At 41.2% G+C, this 19,036-nt stretch overlaps 1 protein-coding gene across 2 annotated transcripts; it reads right to left on the bottom strand.

Annotated features, from left to right (window-relative positions):
* Window positions 1-7,569: 7,569 nt before the first annotated feature.
* LOC102807209 (uncharacterized) lies at window positions 7,570-13,884 on the bottom strand. 2 transcript variants are annotated; one of them, XM_085507590.1, is made up of 6 exons: window positions 13,472-13,884; window positions 11,671-11,810; window positions 10,123-11,196; window positions 9,730-9,918; window positions 8,785-8,996; window positions 7,570-8,062 (listed from the first exon to the last, which is right to left on the bottom strand). In XM_085507590.1, the coding sequence occupies exons 2-6, from the start codon at window positions 11,771-11,773 to the stop codon at window positions 7,868-7,870; spliced, it is 1,773 nt and encodes a 590-aa protein (XP_085363716.1). In that variant the 5' UTR covers window positions 11,774-11,810; window positions 13,472-13,884; the 3' UTR covers window positions 7,570-7,867. The 2 variants fall into 2 exon arrangements, with proteins under 2 accessions (XP_085363716.1, XP_077870637.1); XM_078014511.2 differs by having other exon boundaries at window positions 11,671-11,774.
* Window positions 13,885-19,036: the final 5,152 nt, after the last annotated feature.

The following is a 19,036-nucleotide window of genomic DNA, read 5'->3' as shown; positions in this document are numbered from 1 at the left end:
ATATTTGAGAGGGGTGACCCAAATGGCAAGATGTAACGGCACATATTTGAGAGGGGACACCCAAGTGGCAAGGTGTCTGGCACATATTTGAGAGGGGTGATCCAAGTTGCAAGATTTCATGGTACATATTTGAGATGGGTGACCCAAGTGGTAAGATGTTATGGTACGTATTTGAGAGGGGTGACCCAAATGGCAAGATGTCATGGTACATATTTGGGATGGTTGACGCAAATGGCAAGATGTCATGGTACATATTTGGGAGGGGTGACCTAAGTGGCAAGGTGTTATGGTACATATTTGAGAGGGGTGGCCCAAGTGGCAAGATTCCATGGTACATATTTGAAATGGGTGACCCAAGCAGAAATGTGTTATGGTACATATTTGAGAGGGGTGGCCCAAGTGTCAAGATTTCATGGTATATATTTGAGAGGGGAGATCCAAGTGGCAAGATGTTATGGTACATATTTGAGAGGGGTGACCCAAATGGCAAGATGTCATGGTACATATTTGGGAGGGGTGACCCAAGTGGCAAGGTGTTATGGTACATATTTGAGAAGGGTGACCCAAATGGCAAGATGTTACGACACATATTTGAGAGGGGACACCCAAGTGGCAAGGTGTCACGGCACATATTTGAGAGGGGTGATCCAAGTGGCAAGATTTCATGGTACATATTTGAGATAGGTGACCCAAGTGGCAAGATGTTATGGTACATATTTGAGATGGGTGACCCAAGTGGCAAGATGTTATGGTACATATTTGAGAGGGGTGACCTAAGTGGTAACGTGTTATTTTACATATTTGAGAGGGCTGACCCAAGTGGCAAGATTTCATGGCACATACTTAAGAGGGATGACCCAAGTAGCAAGATGTCATGGTACATATTTGAAAGGGGTGATCCAAGTGGCAAGATTTCATGGTACATATTTGAGATGGATGACCCAAGTGGCAAGGTGTCATGGTACATATTTGAGAGGGATGACCCAAGTGGCAAGGTGTTATGGTACATATTTGAGAGGGGTGACTCAAGTGGCAAGATGTTATGATACATATTTGAGAGGGATGACTCAAGTGGCAAGGTGTTATGGTACATATTTGATTGGGGTGACTCAAGTGGCAAGATGTTATGATACATATTTGAGAAGGATGACCCAAGTGGCAAGGTGTCTTGGTACATATTTGAGAGAGATGACCCAAGTGGCAAGATGTCATGGAACATATTTGAGAGAGGTGACCCAAGTGGCAAGGTGTCATGGTACATATTTGAGAGGGGTGACTCAAGTGGCAAGATGTTATGATACATATTTGAGAGGGGTGGCCCAAGTGGCAAGATGTAATGGTACATGTTTGAGAGAGGTGACCCAAGTGGCAAGATTTCATGGTACATATTTGAGAGGGGTGACTCAAGTGGCAAGGTGTTATGGTACATATTTGAGAGAGGTGTCCCATGTGGCAAGGTGTCATGGTACATATTTGAGAGGGGTGACTCAAGTGGCAAGATGTTATGATACATATTTGAGAGGGGTGTCCCAAGTGGCAAGATGTCATGGTACATATTTGAGAGGGATGACCCAAGTGGCAAGGTGTTATGGTACATATTTGAGAGGAGTGACTCAAGTGGCAAGATGTTATGATACATATTTGAGAGGGGTGACCCAAATGGCAAGATGTCATGGTACATATTTGGGAGGGGTGACCCAAGTGGCAAGGTGTTATGGTACATATTTGAGAAGGGTGACCCAAATGGCAAGATGTTACGACACATATTTGAGAGGGGACACCCAAGTGGCAAGGTGTCACGGCACATATTTGAGAGGGGTGATCCAAGTGGCAAGATTTCATGGTACATATTTGAGATAGGTGACCCAAGTGGCAAGATGTTATGGTACATATTTGAGATGGGTGACCCAAGTGGCAAGATGTTATGGTACATATTTGAGAGGGGTGACCTAAGTGGTAACGTGTTATTTTACATATTTGAGAGGGCTGACCCAAGTGGCAAGATTTCATGGCACATACTTAAGAGGGATGACCCAAGTAGCAAGATGTCATGGTACATATTTGAAAGGGGTGATCCAAGTGGCAAGATTTCATGGTACATATTTGAGATGGATGACCCAAGTGGCAAGGTGTTATGGTACATATTTGAGAGGGGTGACCTAAGTGGTAAGATGTTATGGCACATATTTGAGAGGGGTGACCCAAGTGGCAAGATGTTATAGTACATATTTGAGAGGCGTGACCCAAGTGGCAAGATGTTATGGTACATATTTTAGAGGGGTGACCCAAGTGGCAAGATTTCATGGTACACATTTAAGAGGTGTGACCTAAGTGGCAAGATGTTATGGTACATATTTGAGAGGGGTGTCCCATGTGGCGAGATTTCATGGTACATATTTGAGAGGGGTGACCCAAGTGGCAAGATGTTATGGTACATATTTTAGAGGGGTGACCCAAGTGGCAAGATTTCATGGTACATATTTGAGAGGGGTGACCTAAGTGGCAAGATGTCATGGAACATATTTGAGAGAGGTTACCCAAGTGGCAAGGTGTTATGGTACATAATTGATTGGGGTGACCCAAGTGGCAAGATGTTATAGTACATATTTGAGAGGGGTGACCCAAGTGGCAAGATGTCATGGTACATATTTGAGAGGGATGACCCAAGTGGCAAGGTGTTATGTTACATATTTGAGAGGGGTGACTCAAGTGGCAAGATGTTATGATACATATTTGAGAGGGATGACTCAAGTGGCAAGGTGTTATGGTACATATTTGATTGGGGTGACTCAAGTGGCAAGATGTTATGATACATATTTGAGAGGGATGACACAAGTGGCAAGGTGTCATGGTACATATTTGAGAGGGGTGACTCAAGTGGCAAGATGTTATGATACATATTTGAGAGGGGTGGCCCAAGTGGCAAGATGTCATGGTACATATTTGAGAGAGATGACCCAAGTGGCAAGATGTCATGGAACATATTTGAGAGAGGTGACCCAAGTGGCAAGGTGTCATGGTACATATTTGAGAGGGGTGACTCAAGTGGCAAGATGTTATGATACATATTTGAGAGGGGTGGCCCAAGTGGCAAGATGTCATGGTACATATTTGAGAGAGGTGACCCAAGTGGCAAGATTTCATGGTACATATTTGAGAGGGGTGACTCAAGTGGCAAGGTGTTATGGTACATATTTGAGAGAGGTGTCCCATGTGGCAAGGTGTCATGGTACATATTTGAGAGGGGTGACTCAAGTGGCAAGATGTTATGATACATATTTGAGAGGGGTGGCCCAAGTGGCAAGATGTCATGGTACATATTTGAGAGGGATGACCCAAGTGGCAAGGTGTTATGGTACATATTTGAGAGGAGTGGCCCAAGTGGCAAGATTTCATGGTGCATATTTGAGAGAGGTGACCCAAGTGGCAAGATGTTATGATACATATTTGAAAGGGGTGACCCAAGTGGCAAGGTGTTATGGTACATATTTGAGAGGGGTGACCCAAGTGGCAAGGTGTTATGGTACATATTTGAGAGGGGTGGCGAAGTGGCAAGATGTCATGGTACATATTTGGGAGGGGTGACCCAAGCAGAAATGTGTTATGGTACATATTTGAGAGGGGTGATCCAAGTGGCATGATGTTATGGTACATATTTGAGAGGGGTGACCCAAATGGCAAGATGTAACGGCACATATTTGAGAGGGGACACCCAAGTGGCAAGGTGTCTGGCACATATTTGAGAGGGTTGATCCAAGTTGCAAGATTTCATGGTACATATTTGAGATGGGTGACCCAAGTGGTAAGATGTTATGGTACGTATTTGAGAGGGGTGACCCAAATGGCAAGATGTCATGGTACATATTTGGAATGGTTGACGCAAATGGCAAGATGTCATGGTACATATTTGGGAGGGGTGACCTAAGTGGCAAGGTGTTATGGTACATATTTGAGAGGGGTGGCCCAAGTGGCAAGATTCCATGGTACATATTTGAGATGGGTGACCCAAGCAGAAATGTGTTATGGTACATATTTGAGAGGGGTGGCCCAAGTGTCAAGATTTCATGGTATATATTTGAGAGGGGAGATCCAAGTGGCAAGATGTTATGGTACATATTTGAGAGGGGTGACCCAAATGGCAAGATGTCATGGTACATATTTGGGAGGGGTGACCCAAGTGGCAAGGTGTTATGGTACATATTTGAGAAGGGTGGCCCAAGTGGCAAGATGTCATGGTACATATTTGAGATGGGTGACGCAAGCAGAAATGTGTTATGGTACATATTTGAGAGGGGTGGCCCAAGTGTCAAGATTTCATGGTATATATTTGAGAGGGGTGATCCAAGTGGCAAGATGTTATGGTACATATTTGAGAGGGGTGACCCAAATGGCAAGATGTTACGACACATATTTGAGAGGGGACACCCAAGTGGCAAGGTGTCACGGCACATATTTGAGAGGGGTGATCCAAGTGGCAAGATTTCATGGTACATATTTGAGATAGGTGACCCAAGTGGCAAGATGTTATGGTACATATTTGAGATTGGTGACCCAAGTGGCAAGATGTTATGGTACATATTTGAGAGGGGTGACCTAAGTGGTAAGGTGTTATTTTACATATTTGAGAGGGGTGACCCAAGTGGCAAGATTTCATGGCACATACTTAAGAGGGATGACCCAAGTAGCAAGATGTCATGGTACATATTTAAAAGGGGTGATCCAAGTGGCAAGATTTCATGGTACATATTTGAGATGGATGACCCAAGTGGCAAGGTGTTATGGTACATATTTGAGAGGGGTGGCCTAAGTGGTAAGATGTTATGGCACATATTTGAGAGGGGTGACCCAAGTGGCAAGATGTTATAGTACATATTTGAGAGGCGTGACCCAAGTGGCAAGATGTTATGGTACATATTTTAGAGGGGTGACCCAAGTGGCAAGATTTCATGGTACATATTTAAGAGGTGTGACCTAAGTGGCAAGATGTTATGGTACATATTTGAGAGGGGTGTCCCATGTGGCGAGATTTCATGGTACATATTTGAGAGGGGTGACCCAAGTGGCAAGATGTTATGGTACATATTTTAGAGGGGTGACCCAAGTGGCAAGATTTCATGGTACATATTTGAGAGGGGTGACCTAAGTGGCAAGATGTTATGGTACATATTTGAGAGGGGTGACCCAAGTGGCAAGATTTCATGGCACATATTTGAGAGGAGTGACCCAAGTGGCAAGATGTCATGGTACATATTTGAGATGGGTGACCCAAGTGGTAAGATGTTATGGTACGTATTTGAGAGGGGTGACCCAAATGGCAAGATGTCATGGTACATATTTGGAATGGTTGACGCAAATGGCAAGATGTCATGGTACATATTTGGGAGGGGTGACCTAAGTGGCAAGGTGTTATGGTACATATTTGAGAGGGGTGGCCCAAGTGGCAAGATTCCATGGTACATATTTGAGATGGGTGACCCAAGCAGAAATGTGTTATGGTACATATTTGAGAGGGGTGGCCCAAGTGTCAAGATTTCATGGTATATATTTGAGAGGGGAGATCCAAGTGGCAAGATGTTATGGTACATATTTGAGAGGGGTGACCCAAATGGCAAGATGTCATGGTACATATTTGGGAGGGGTGACCCAAGTGGCAAGGTGTTATGGTACATATTTGAGAAGGGTGGCCCAAGTGGCAAGATGTCATGGTACATATTTGAGATGGGTGACGCAAGCAGAAATGTGTTATGGTACATATTTGAGAGGGGTGGCCCAAGTGTCAAGATTTCATGGTATATATTTGAGAGGGGTGATCCAAGTGGCAAGATGTTATGGTACATATTTGAGAGGGGTGACCCAAATGGCAAGATGTTACGACACATATTTGAGAGGGGACACCCAAGTGGCAAGGTGTCACGGCACATATTTGAGAGGGGTGATCCAAGTGGCAAGATTTCATGGTACATATTTGAGATAGGTGACCCAAGTGGCAAGATGTTATGGTACATATTTGAGATTGGTGACCCAAGTGGCAAGATGTTATGGTACATATTTGAGAGGGGTGACCTAAGTGGTAAGGTGTTATTTTACATATTTGAGAGGGGTGACCCAAGTGGCAAGATTTCATGGCACATACTTAAGAGGGATGACCCAAGTAGCAAGATGTCATGGTACATATTTAAAAGGGGTGATCCAAGTGGCAAGATTTCATGGTACATATTTGAGATGGATGACCCAAGTGGCAAGGTGTTATGGTACATATTTGAGAGGGGTGGCCTAAGTGGTAAGATGTTATGGCACATATTTGAGAGGGGTGACCCAAGTGGCAAGATGTTATAGTACATATTTGAGAGGCGTGACCCAAGTGGCAAGATGTTATGGTACATATTTTAGAGGGGTGACCCAAGTGGCAAGATTTCATGGTACATATTTAAGAGGTGTGACCTAAGTGGCAAGATGTTATGGTACATATTTGAGAGGGGTGTCCCATGTGGCGAGATTTCATGGTACATATTTGAGAGGGGTGACCCAAGTGGCAAGATGTTATGGTACATATTTTAGAGGGGTGACCCAAGTGGCAAGATTTCATGGTACATATTTGAGAGGGGTGACCTAAGTGGCAAGATGTTATGGTACATATTTGAGAGGGGTGACCCAAGTGGCAAGATTTCATGGCACATATTTGAGAGGAGTGACCCAAGTGGCAAGATGTCATGGTACATATTTGAGAGGGGTGACCCAAGTGGCAAGATTTCATGGCACATATTTGAGAGGGGTGACCCAAGTGGCAAAATATTATGGTACACATTTGAGAGTGGTTGCCCAAGTGGCAAGATTTCATGGTACATATTTTAGAGGGGTGACCCAATTGGCAAGATTTCATAGTACATATTTGAGAGGGGTGACCGAAGTGGCAAGATGTTATGGTACATATTTTAGAGGGGTGACCCAAGTAGCAAGATGTTATGGTACATATTTGAGAGGGGTGACCCAAGTGGCAAGATATCATGGCACATATTTGAGAGGGGTGACGCAAGTGGCAAGATGTTATGGCACATATTTGAGAGGGGTGACCCAAGTGGCAAAATATCATGGTACATATTTGAGAGGGGTGGCCCTAGTGGCAAGATTTCATGGTACATATTTTAGAGGGGTGACCCAAGTGGTAAGGTGTTATGGTACATATTTGAGAGGGGTGACTATGTTCTATTCAAAATGAATAATGTCAATGTTATAGCACATATTTGAGAGGGGTTACCCAGTTGGCAATATGTCATGGCATATGTTTGAGAAGGGTGGCCCAGGTATTATATCATACTTGATTCAATACCCCCCTCACTTATTGTGGTGTTGGTGACATATTGTGCGGGACTGATTTACGTCACAAAAGGATTTGTCCCTGGAGGGCAGGACTTAGCATGACAAGCATTTTGTTGTTAGGGAGCATTAACTCATTGCTAAAAAATTTCATAAATTTCAATAATTTTCTATTCAACAGCATGCAAGGTAGTAGATATTCAATATCTTTGTTCTTATCTTCCCAAGTGCAATAGGAATGAAATAACCAACAAACATTGTATAATTTCACTTTAATTGTCACAAACAATTATGCATTTTCTTTAAAAAAATCATAAACTTTTCTATAAAATCACATAAAATACTGGTTGATAAGTAGCATAGCCGCAATCACTTCATCACATTGGCAGTACACACATACAACATCCAAAACACTCTTTTAAGAGTAAAGGCGACAGACAAGAAATATAACGGTAAAATTCTTTGGCAGCTTGTTTAAAACTAATAACAATATACATATTCACACTATCACATATGTTAAATATTCAATTACAGAACATAGAGGGCGCTATCATTACACTGCATGACTAGCGTACTTTGCCAATGCTCTTGCAGCAATCACAGTTCCTGCAATATCATAGTTCATTGGGTTTACTGGCAAGTCTACAACAAAAGTATATGGCGATTCACCAAACATTACAACAGTCACTTCTACAGGTGAAAACTCATTACTTGGATCAGAATCTTCCACGGCTGGTTCAAAATTTAACTGCAATATAAAAAAAATAACAATATAGAAAATAAATTTTATTTATATTTGATATTGACAAACTTGTATATTTATGTTATAATGTTCTTACATCAAGAAGGAATTACAGTGAATTTCATGATGGCATGGATGTTATTTGAAATAACATTTGAAAACAACTTGACCAATCACAACACCTAAATAGATGCATGGCCAATGATAAAAAGAAACTTGCAAAGACTCATGGGTAGTGGACCAAATGACTTCTACAGCCAGTGAAAAACGTAATCTTTGGATTGAGGTCTCCCTTGGTAATTGTTTTATGAATATTTTATTAATTTCCATTTAAAATGTTCATGCTTTTATGAAATTCACTATATAATGGAAGATGAAAAGTGTTGACACCCACGTTTTGTGGTGTTTTTCAGTGTGTATAGAATACCAAATGTAAGCAGAATATTCAATAATACAAATTAAAACAAATCAGCTTTGATAAGAATATCCACAACATATTTAAATGAACACACTACTCTTGGTGCAACAAAGGTATTCCCTTCATCTTTATAAATATTTATAAATGTCAATGCCAGTAAATCAAACCAGCGAGGGTAGTGTGCATTGACATAATTTCAACACGTTCCAATGTTATTCAATCCGCCAATAGAAATTAAACATCTTGTTTCAGTTTGAATTGTGCGTTGGGTTGAGAGGTGTTACTGTCATCACGTATTAACATAACTTACCTTAAGTATCCTATATCCACGTTTGTTTAGAGGAAGTTGTTGAAAATTAGCAATCCATCTGTATCGACTTGCTAAACTCTGCAAACCACTGTAATACTCCTCTTGTCCCTCTCTGAAAGCTTCAAATACGGTTTTGTACATTGCAGTGGCATTGGTGAAATCAACGAGTGATTTGTAGACTGCTTCCTTGGCATGTCCCAAACCTGCACAGTCTGTTATGAAAGAAGAGAAATACCGGATAAGGAAAACTAAAACATGTAAATTGACTGCTTCATGGACACGTTGTACATCACTTCATTCATTTCTATTAACACTGATGCTTCTTTGAGAAATCGTGACACTTAATTTGCATATCAATTGCCTTCAGTAAATACACTTATTGTAATTATTGTCACAATCATCGGGCCTCCCTCCCTCCGGGCATTACTAACCATCTGCCACTGAACCACATATCACACTGCATCAAGCGATTCATCCCACCCCAGTATACGACAATGTGCCAGTATACCAAACACATATTGGCATCCAATAATTGATAACAATGCTATTGTCACGTGATTTAGCCACCATCCAATGCAGTCAATTTAGACTGGTGGTGTTCAAATATCATAGTACAGAAAACAAGACAAGAACATCAACCTAAACCACGAGTACCCGATTTATTTGTGTTGGTGAGAACCAATTGTGATTCAACACCGAATTCAACTGGGAACTGCGAACAGGAGCTGATCACATTGACAGATACTATAGCACGGCGCGTGTCACTTTCCTTATTAATATGCAAGTGCACGTGTCTGACTACATTAAGCAACGGTCGAAGTCTCACAATAACATCTACGTATTATATTGAATATGTCACGTGCCTACCCACATTCATGATACACAATATGAGTTTGTTTTCCTGGCTCACTCCAAACTAAGAACAAGAAAAAAAAATGTATTCACCTGTTTGTGGGAGCAGGTTACAATCGGGACACTTTGAAGCAAACGCCATGCAAGCCTGACCACGACTTCCGTCATCATTCAACTCCTTGCACGTGGCCTGGCGATCTCCACGGCGGGACGTATTGAGGCGGCCCAGGGCAATGCTACTGTCTGAAGTCGATCGTCGACGCCTGTCGTGGAAGCGACCACCTGTGAATAAAATGTTAAAAAACACTCCTGGCATGAACAACGGCTTACAATGCATTATAGTCAAATTTAATATAACTGTTTATAGTAGAAACTCGCAATTCACAGTATAGAATAGAGCCCGGACTATAAACCCAACATTTTACGAAGTCATATCCGGACGGCCTGTAGTTGTGTAATAAAGATTTTTAAATACAGATAACGTACCAAAGAGATCACGAAGACCGCCAAACACAGTGTCCACCTGTTCTCTTGTCTTATTTGCCACGACTTTGAAAACGGTAGAAAATGTATCATCAAACCATTCTGTGACGTCATCTGGTTTATCCCCAACGCCACTGGAAGTGACGAGATTGTCCATTTTGTTTGAGTCATTAGTTGATTCTGCTAAATGCGTATTGTAATAATCGTCAATAGTGTCCTGAATGTCATGGAAAGTTTCAACTGTTTTATTTGTTATCTTGGTAACGTGACGGCTGATATTTTCGTTGTAGAACCCACTGACGTCATCTTTTACTGCAGTCAAAGACTCACTCGCAGCCGATTTAGTGTCATCAACCCAATCCGTCAAGTCGTCCCAAAACGATCCTAGTGTTTTCTTGACATTTTCCAAAAAGCTTTCATCTGAGTTATCAAACCATCCATCAACTCGGTCTGTAACTGAATCAACAATTTCGTCGCCTTCCCTCTTCAGCCAAGCATTAAGATTATTGATGAAAAATTCAATAAACTCATCAGTGATGTCAACAAGCCAGCCTCCCCGGGCATCACCTGTTCCGAAAGCGCTTATATCTTCCGCTGTACGTTGTATTTGTAACCACAGCCAATCCAATTCATCTATGAGATAAACCAAATTGTCATCACTGCTTGTGAACCATTCTTGAATATTTGTTTCCAAAACGTCATTTACACCGTCTTCGAAAATTCCGCGAACATTCGTCTCAAATTCGCCCGCAGTGAGCAATGCGACGTCGGCTTGTTGAACGGGCACTAGGCGGCAATACGTATCATAGCGCTCGACGCATTCCCAAATAAGACAGGGTATGCACTGCTTTACATAGAGTTCTTGAAGGCTACTAACGCAAGTTTGATTGGTGTACTTTAGGTTTTCCCACTCTGTAATTAAGTGTTGTAGCGCTAATTGATGGGTTCGGTTTGCTTGGTGCATGGCAATTATTCTAACACGTTCATCGTCTAACATCAGACCGTGGACTTCTCTCAATTTATGTATCCCTTCGCTGAGATCATTTCGAATTGCCTCTACGCCAACTTTAGTCAGTTCTGGGGGGAAATAGATATATTCAACACTATTAGAGATGTACGACCTTCGTGCGTTGTCAGAGTTCAATGTTCTGACAGTACAGTATTGTTCGAAGCGTTCAAAACCAGAGCTTTATTGACTGTACTATTTATCATGCGAGACATTTCCATTCATACCACCAAACACTCATTGTCTCAGGGAAATTTACAAAAGCAAGAATGATTTCCCGGTGAATATTAAACGCGTAACGACATCGGCACACACCACAATAAGAAAATCCATCTCTTAACTAAAATAAGAAATATGCCCACAAAATACACACAGATGAATTGTAATTTTTATATCCAATACTATGTTGACACTGGTTCATGTTATACCTGAAAATAGGTGCTAACATTAACTGTTTACAATGCAAACTGTATACATATAAAACACGTGTGATATATTCGTAAAATTCCATCGGTGTCAAGAACGATGCGAGTAATAAGACTTACTTTGTAAACTTGTCTTGTGACTAGTAGGCACTGCGTCAAATACACATAGTGTATTCATTAATACCAGAGAGCAAAAAACCAACGCACTCATCTGAAAAGTCATTCTGACAAAGAAAATCAGAACTACTGGGATAAATTATCTGTAAATAGTAAGAACGATAATAATTAACCAGGGTGACGCCAATCTTGCATTTGTACAGCTTGTCCACACAGCTGACCCATATAACCACAGATTAACATTTGCATTAAAATCTGCTAAACGACGTCACTTATGAGACTGGAATGCACAGTTTCTATCAGCAAACTACGATGGATTGTAACATGTATGATATTTTGTTTACCTCCGTGGTACAATGACGGCCTTCTACCTAAAGTAGATATTGAATTTCTACAGGAAGTGATCGAGGTATTCATTTCACAGTACATTTGCACGGGAAAGCCCAGTGACGAGTGAATACAATGTTATCTTTAAGTGTATAACTGGTACGAAAACAGTATTAGCAATGGAAACGCAAGATACGGTCAGAGCAGACGAATCTATAACAACATTCGTATGCTGTTCAGATAATAAAGCAAACATGCTGCATTTGGGGTTCACCATAGTAACTATAACATGTCAATATAGCCGAGTTAATATTGCACTGCTATAATAATGGCAATATTAAAAATTAACAGAAACTAAAAAAATAGCGTAGCAAAATTGAAAATAACAACTTACATGGATGCGATATTAAAATGACAGACGGTGACCGAGAATTACTTTCCTATAATGAAGGGGGGGTGGGGACCGAGACCCATTATGTTCATCGAAAACAGTCAGACAGTGAATAGACGGACCCAATGGCTTCTAGTATTAATAAACTCACTAAGGACTTTCATGTGCATAGTTGTGCCTTTGTTCTTTGGTGCTGAAACAGCCAATGAGCGCCGTGCAAGGCCAATAGGGCTGCTGTACTTGCCATCTGTCGGCGAATTATTACCAAAGCGAAACTGCAGCATGCCAATATGTATATATATATATATATATATAGGAATACAGTGGCGGATCTAGAGGGAGACCAGGGGGCACTCCCCCCAAAACTCATGACGATTCACATCATCTGTATTACGCATAGCTTCTCTGTGATTTACGCTCCGTAAATTTTAAGCGTAGCTTGGACCCCCCCCCCCCCCCCATTACATTTTGCTGGATCCGCCACTGTACGAATATATACGAAATACGTAAAAATCGTCAATTCTACATATAGTAAAGCAAGTTGCCACATGTAAATTTGTGAATCGGTGCAGAGAACTGTCAGTGAACGATGTTCGTATACCTGCCATGTGAAGGAATAGACCAAGGTTAACAAGCACCCACACCCAGCCCCATTTCGTGTACCCATGCTGTACATTTGACCCATGTAAGTCCGTGTATTGAAATATAAAGTGGTTGTATGTGTTTCCTCCACGGTCCATGCAACGTCCGTGTACGTAGTACAGCATGGCTAATAATATATTAAGTGGAAGATCGTTCACACGTCCATATTAGTAAATAATTGGATTAAAACATTCGATTAACCTAGGATGATAATTAATACAGTCAAGGAATTATAAGATTTAATCCACAAATCATCCGATAAATAAATACTGCCGTGGTATTAGTGCGTGCTGTACAAGAAACTAGTATACCCATACGATAGCCCAAGGCCCTGCACTGTGTACGTACACCACTGACCCTGTGCTCACACCACATTCATGTTATGCTTCATATGTGAAACTTGGAAAGTGAGATGTATACTTGACGTGAAATCATATTTCTTACCTTGGCATGCAATCTGCTGATATAACGCGCCGAAAATGTATACACTGTCCCGAGTCCACGATGCACAAAGACCGGAAACACGGACTGGACTTTGGACTCGTTCGTATCGTAACATCTACTTCCCGTTGCAGGGACACTCGTCCGAACTAAATGTTTTTAAGCGGCACTTATATTCATGCTAAATATTCACACATATATCAACACTACCCGACGAAGACTGGCCCCAACTTAACACTAACTAGTCAGTTGTCGGTGTTGTAAAAATCGATAGGATGACCTCCAGTTTAAGGCGCGAATCGAACCTTACTGTGCTACACACGTCGACCTCCAGTTTAAGGCGCCAGTCCAACCGTACTGTGTTACTCGCCGACTTCTAGTTTAAGCGGCAGCCGTATCCTGCTATAACACACCCCGGACAACAGAACAATGTCAATGCTCAACTATGTAATACTACTCTCTTTCACGATAATGCATTCAGGTCTTTTGTTGTCTTCTATTTTGGTGCTAATTTACTTTGGTAAACACTCCCTTGTATTGAATAGACTGACAAGCCAGGAAATGACGATTCCAACAACTTGGCTGTAATGACTAGTATCCTTTGTTGCACCGAGGTGTGTAATGTGACTATCTCCCCAAGGCACCAGCACACGCAGGTGTTCCCTCTTTTTTATTACCCCGTAATTCTTCATGTATACAGATATCGTGATGTAATGCCATTATCACTAAGTGACAGTCTACCTCGGAAAATATATAGAAACATCAAAAACAGTGTGAAACATCAAATTTAGTATTGATCTTTCATGACGATAGAATTAATACGTGACTATAACCAAAGTCTGTCTGTCTTTCATTCGGGCAGATGGGTTGTGGTTTAACATGACAGTCTATTAGATTGCAATTTGTATTTAAATTGTGAATATATAATTACTAGTAAATGAATTGCCTGCAAGTTTTGACATTTGAAGAAAATTGCTAATGCATTAATTTTTTAAACTTGCCAGTCTGTAACGAAATACCTTATATAGCTATAATTTGACACCTCATATAGCCCTACCCTGTAAATTTACTTCTACACCTCAAACAGCCCATGCAAATCTACTTCTACACCTCATATAGCCTTAACCATGTAATTCTACACCTCATATAGCCCTACCCTGTAAATTTACTTCTACACCTCAAACAGCCCTGCAAATCTACTTCTACACCTCACATAGCCTTAACCATGTAATTCTACACCTCATATATCCCTACTCTGTAATTCTACACCTCATATATTCCTACCCTGTAATTCTACACCTCATATAGCCCTATCCTGTAATTCTACACCTCATATAGCCCTACCCTGTAATTCTACACCTCATATATCCCTACCCTGTAATTCTACACCTCATATAGCCCTATCCTGTAATTCTACACCTCATATAGCCCTATCCTGTAATTCTACACCTCATATATCCCTACCCTGTAATTCTACACCTCATATAGCCCTATCCTGTAATTCTACACCTCATATATCCCTACCCTGTAATTCTACACCTCATATAGCCCTATCCTGTAATTCTACACCTCATATATCCCTACCCTGTAATTCTACACCTCATATAGCCCTATCCTGTAATTCTACACCTCATATAGCCCTACCCTGTAATTCTACACCTCATATATCCCTACCCTGTAATTCTACACCTCATATAGCCCTATCCTGTAATTCTACACCTCATATAGCCCTACCCTGTAATTCTACACCTCATATATCCCTACCCTGTAATTCTACTCCTCACATAGCCTTAACCCTGTAGTTCTACACCTCAGACTGCCATGTCCTGTAATTCTACACCTCATATAGCCCTACCCTGTAAATTTACTTCTACACCTCAAACAGCCCTGCAAATCTACTTCTACACCTCATATAGCCTTAACCATGTAATTCTACACCTCATATAGCCCTACCCTGTAATTCTACATCTCATATATCCCTACTCTGTAATTCTACACCTCATATATCCCTACCCTGTAATTCTACACCTCATATAGCCTTAACCATGTAATTCTACACCTCATATAGCCCTACCCTGTAATTCTACACCTCATATAGCCCTACCCTGTAATTCTACACCTCATATATCCCTACCCTGTAATTCTACACCTCATATAGCCCTACCCTGTAATTCTACACCTCATATAGCCCTACCCTGTAATTCTACACCTCATATATCCCTACTCTGTAATTCTACACCTCATATAGCCTTAACCATGTAATTCTACACCTCAGACTGCCATGTCCTGTAATTCTACACCTCATATATCCCTACCCTGTAATTCTACACCTCATATAGCCCTACCCTGTAATTCTACACCTCATATAGCCCTACCCTGTAATTCTACACCTCATATATCCTTACCCTGTAATTCTACAGCTCATATAGCCCTACCCTGTAATTCTACACCTCATATAGCCCTACCCTGTAATTCTACACCTCATATATCCCTACCCTGTAATTCTACACCTCATATATCCCTACCCTGTAATTCTACACCTCATATAGCCCTACCCTGTAATTCTACACCTCATATAGCCCTACCCTGTAATTCTACACCTCATATATCCCTACCCTGTAATTCTACACCTCACATAGCCTTAACCATGTAATTCTACACCTCATATATCCCTACTCTGTAATTCTACACCTCATATATCCCTACCCTGTAATTCTACATCTCATATAGCCCTATCCTGTAATTCTACACCTCATATATCCCTACCCTGTAATTCTACATCTCATATAGCCCTATCCTGTAATTCTACACCTCATATAGCCTTAACCATGTAATTCTACACCTCATATATCCCTACTCTGTAATTCTACACCTCATATATCCCTACCCTGTAATTCTACATCTCATATAGCCCTATCCTGTAATTCTACACCTCACATAGCCTTAACCATGTAATTCTACACCTCATATATCCCTACTCTGTAATTCTACACCTCATATATCCCTACCCTGTAATTCTACATCTCATATAGCCCTATCCTGTAATTCTACACCTCATATATCCCTACCCTGTAATTCTACACCTCATATATCCCTACCCTGTAATTCTACACCTCACATAGCCTTAACCCTGTAGTTCTACACCTCAGACTGTCATGTCCTGTAATTCTACACCTCATATAGCCATACCGTGTAAATTTACTTCTACACCTCAAACAGCCCTGCAAATCTACTTCTACACCTCATATAGCCTTAACCATGTAATTCTACACCTCATATAGCCCTACCCTGTAATTCTACACCTCATATAGCCTTAACCATGTAATTCAACACCTCAGACTGCCATGTCCTGTAATTCTACACCTCATATAGCCCTACCCTGTAATTCTACACCTCATATATCCCTACCCTGTAATTCTAAACCTCATATAGCCCTACCCTGTAATTCTACACCTCATATAGCCCTACCCTGTAATTCTACACCTCATATATCCCTACTCTGTAATTCTACACCTCATATATCCCTACCCTGTAATTCTACACCTCACATAGCCTTAACCATGTAATTCTACACCTCATATAGCCCTACCCTGTAATTCTACACCTCATATAGCCCTACCCTGTAATTCTACACCTCATATAGCCCTACCCTGTAATTCTACACCTCATATATCCCTACCCTGTAATTCTACACCTCATATAGCCCTACCCTGTAATTCTACACCTCATATAGCCCTTCCCTGTAATTCTACACCTCATATAGCCCTACCCTGTAATTCTACACCTCATATAGCCTTAACCCTGTAATTCTACACCTCAGACTGCCATGTCCTGTAATTCTACACCTCATATATCCCTACCCTGTAATTCTACACCTCATATAGCCCTACCCTGTAATTCTACACCTCATATAGCCCTACCCTGTAATTCTACACCTCATATATCCCTACCCTGTAATTCTACACCTCATATAGCCCTACCCTGTAATTCTACACCTCATATAGCCCTTCCCTGTAATTCTACACCTCATATAGCCCTACCCTGTAATTCTACACCTCATATAGCCTTAACCCTGTAATTCTACACCTCAGACTGCCATGTCCTGTAATTCTACACCTCATATAGCCCTATCCTGTAATTCTACACCTCATATAGCCCTACCCTGTAATTATACACCTCATATAGCCCTACCCTGTAATTCTACACCTCATATAGCCCTACCCTGTAATTGTACATCTCATATATCCCTACCCTGTAATTCTACACCTCACATAGCCATAACCCTGTAATCCTACACCTCAGACTGCCATGCCCTGTAATTCTACACCTCATATAGCCTTAACCCTGTAATTCTACACCTCATATAGCCCTATCCTGTAATTCTACACCTCATATAGCCCTACCCTGTAATTATACACCTCATATAGCCCTACCCTGTAATTCTACACCTCATATAGCCCTACCCTGTAATTGTACATCTCATATATCCCTACCCTGTAATTCTACACCTCACATAGCCATAACCCTGTAATCCTACACCTCAGACTGCCATGCCCTGTAATTCTACACCTCATATAGCCTTAACCCTGTAATTCTACACCTCATATAGCTCTATCCTGTAATTCTACACCTCATATAGCCCTACCCTGTAATTCTACACCTCATATAGCCTTAACCCTGTAATTCTACACCTCAGACTGCCATGTCCTGTAATTCTACACCTCATATAGCCCTATCCTGTAATTCTACACCTCATATAGCCCTACCCTGTAATTCTACACCTCATATAACCTTAACCCTGGAATTCTACACCTCATATAGCCTTAACCCTGTAATTTTACACCCCAGACTGCTATGTCCTATAATTCTACACCTCATATAGCCTTAACCCTGTAATTCTACACCTCATATAGCCTTAACAATGTAATTCTACACCTCATATAGCCCTACCCTGTAATTCTACACCTCATATAGCCCTACCCTGTAATTCTACACCTCATATAGCCCTATCCTGTAATTCTACACCTCATATAGCCTTAACCATGTAATTCTACACCTCAGACTGCCATGTCCTGTAATTCTACACCCTATATAGCCCTACCCTGTAATTCTACACCTCATATAGCCCTACCCTGTAATTCTACACGTCATATAGCCCTACCCTGTAATTCTACACCTCATATATCCCTACCCTGTAATTCTACACCTCACATAGCCATAACCCTGTAATCCTACACCTCAGACTGCCATGCCCTGTAATTCTACACCTCATATAGCCTTAACCCTGTAATTCTACACCTCATATAGCTCTATCCTGTAATTCTACACCTCATATAGCCCTACCCTGTAATTCTACACCTCATATAGCCTTAACCCTGTAATTCTACACCTCATATAGTCCTATCCTGTAATTCTACACCTCATATAGCCCTACCCTGTAATTCTACACCTCATATAGCCCTTCCTGTAATTCTACACCTCATATAGCCCTACCCTGTAATTCAACAGCTCATATATCCCTACTCTGTAATTCCACACCTCATATAGCCTTAACCCTGTAATTCTACA

Source organism: Saccoglossus kowalevskii, chromosome 2, assembly GCF_978046115.1.
Source record: "Saccoglossus kowalevskii chromosome 2, keSacKowa6.1, whole genome shotgun sequence".
Taxonomy (NCBI): Eukaryota; Metazoa; Hemichordata; class Enteropneusta; family Harrimaniidae; genus Saccoglossus; species Saccoglossus kowalevskii.
This window is presented reverse-complemented; position numbering and strand designations above follow the sequence as displayed.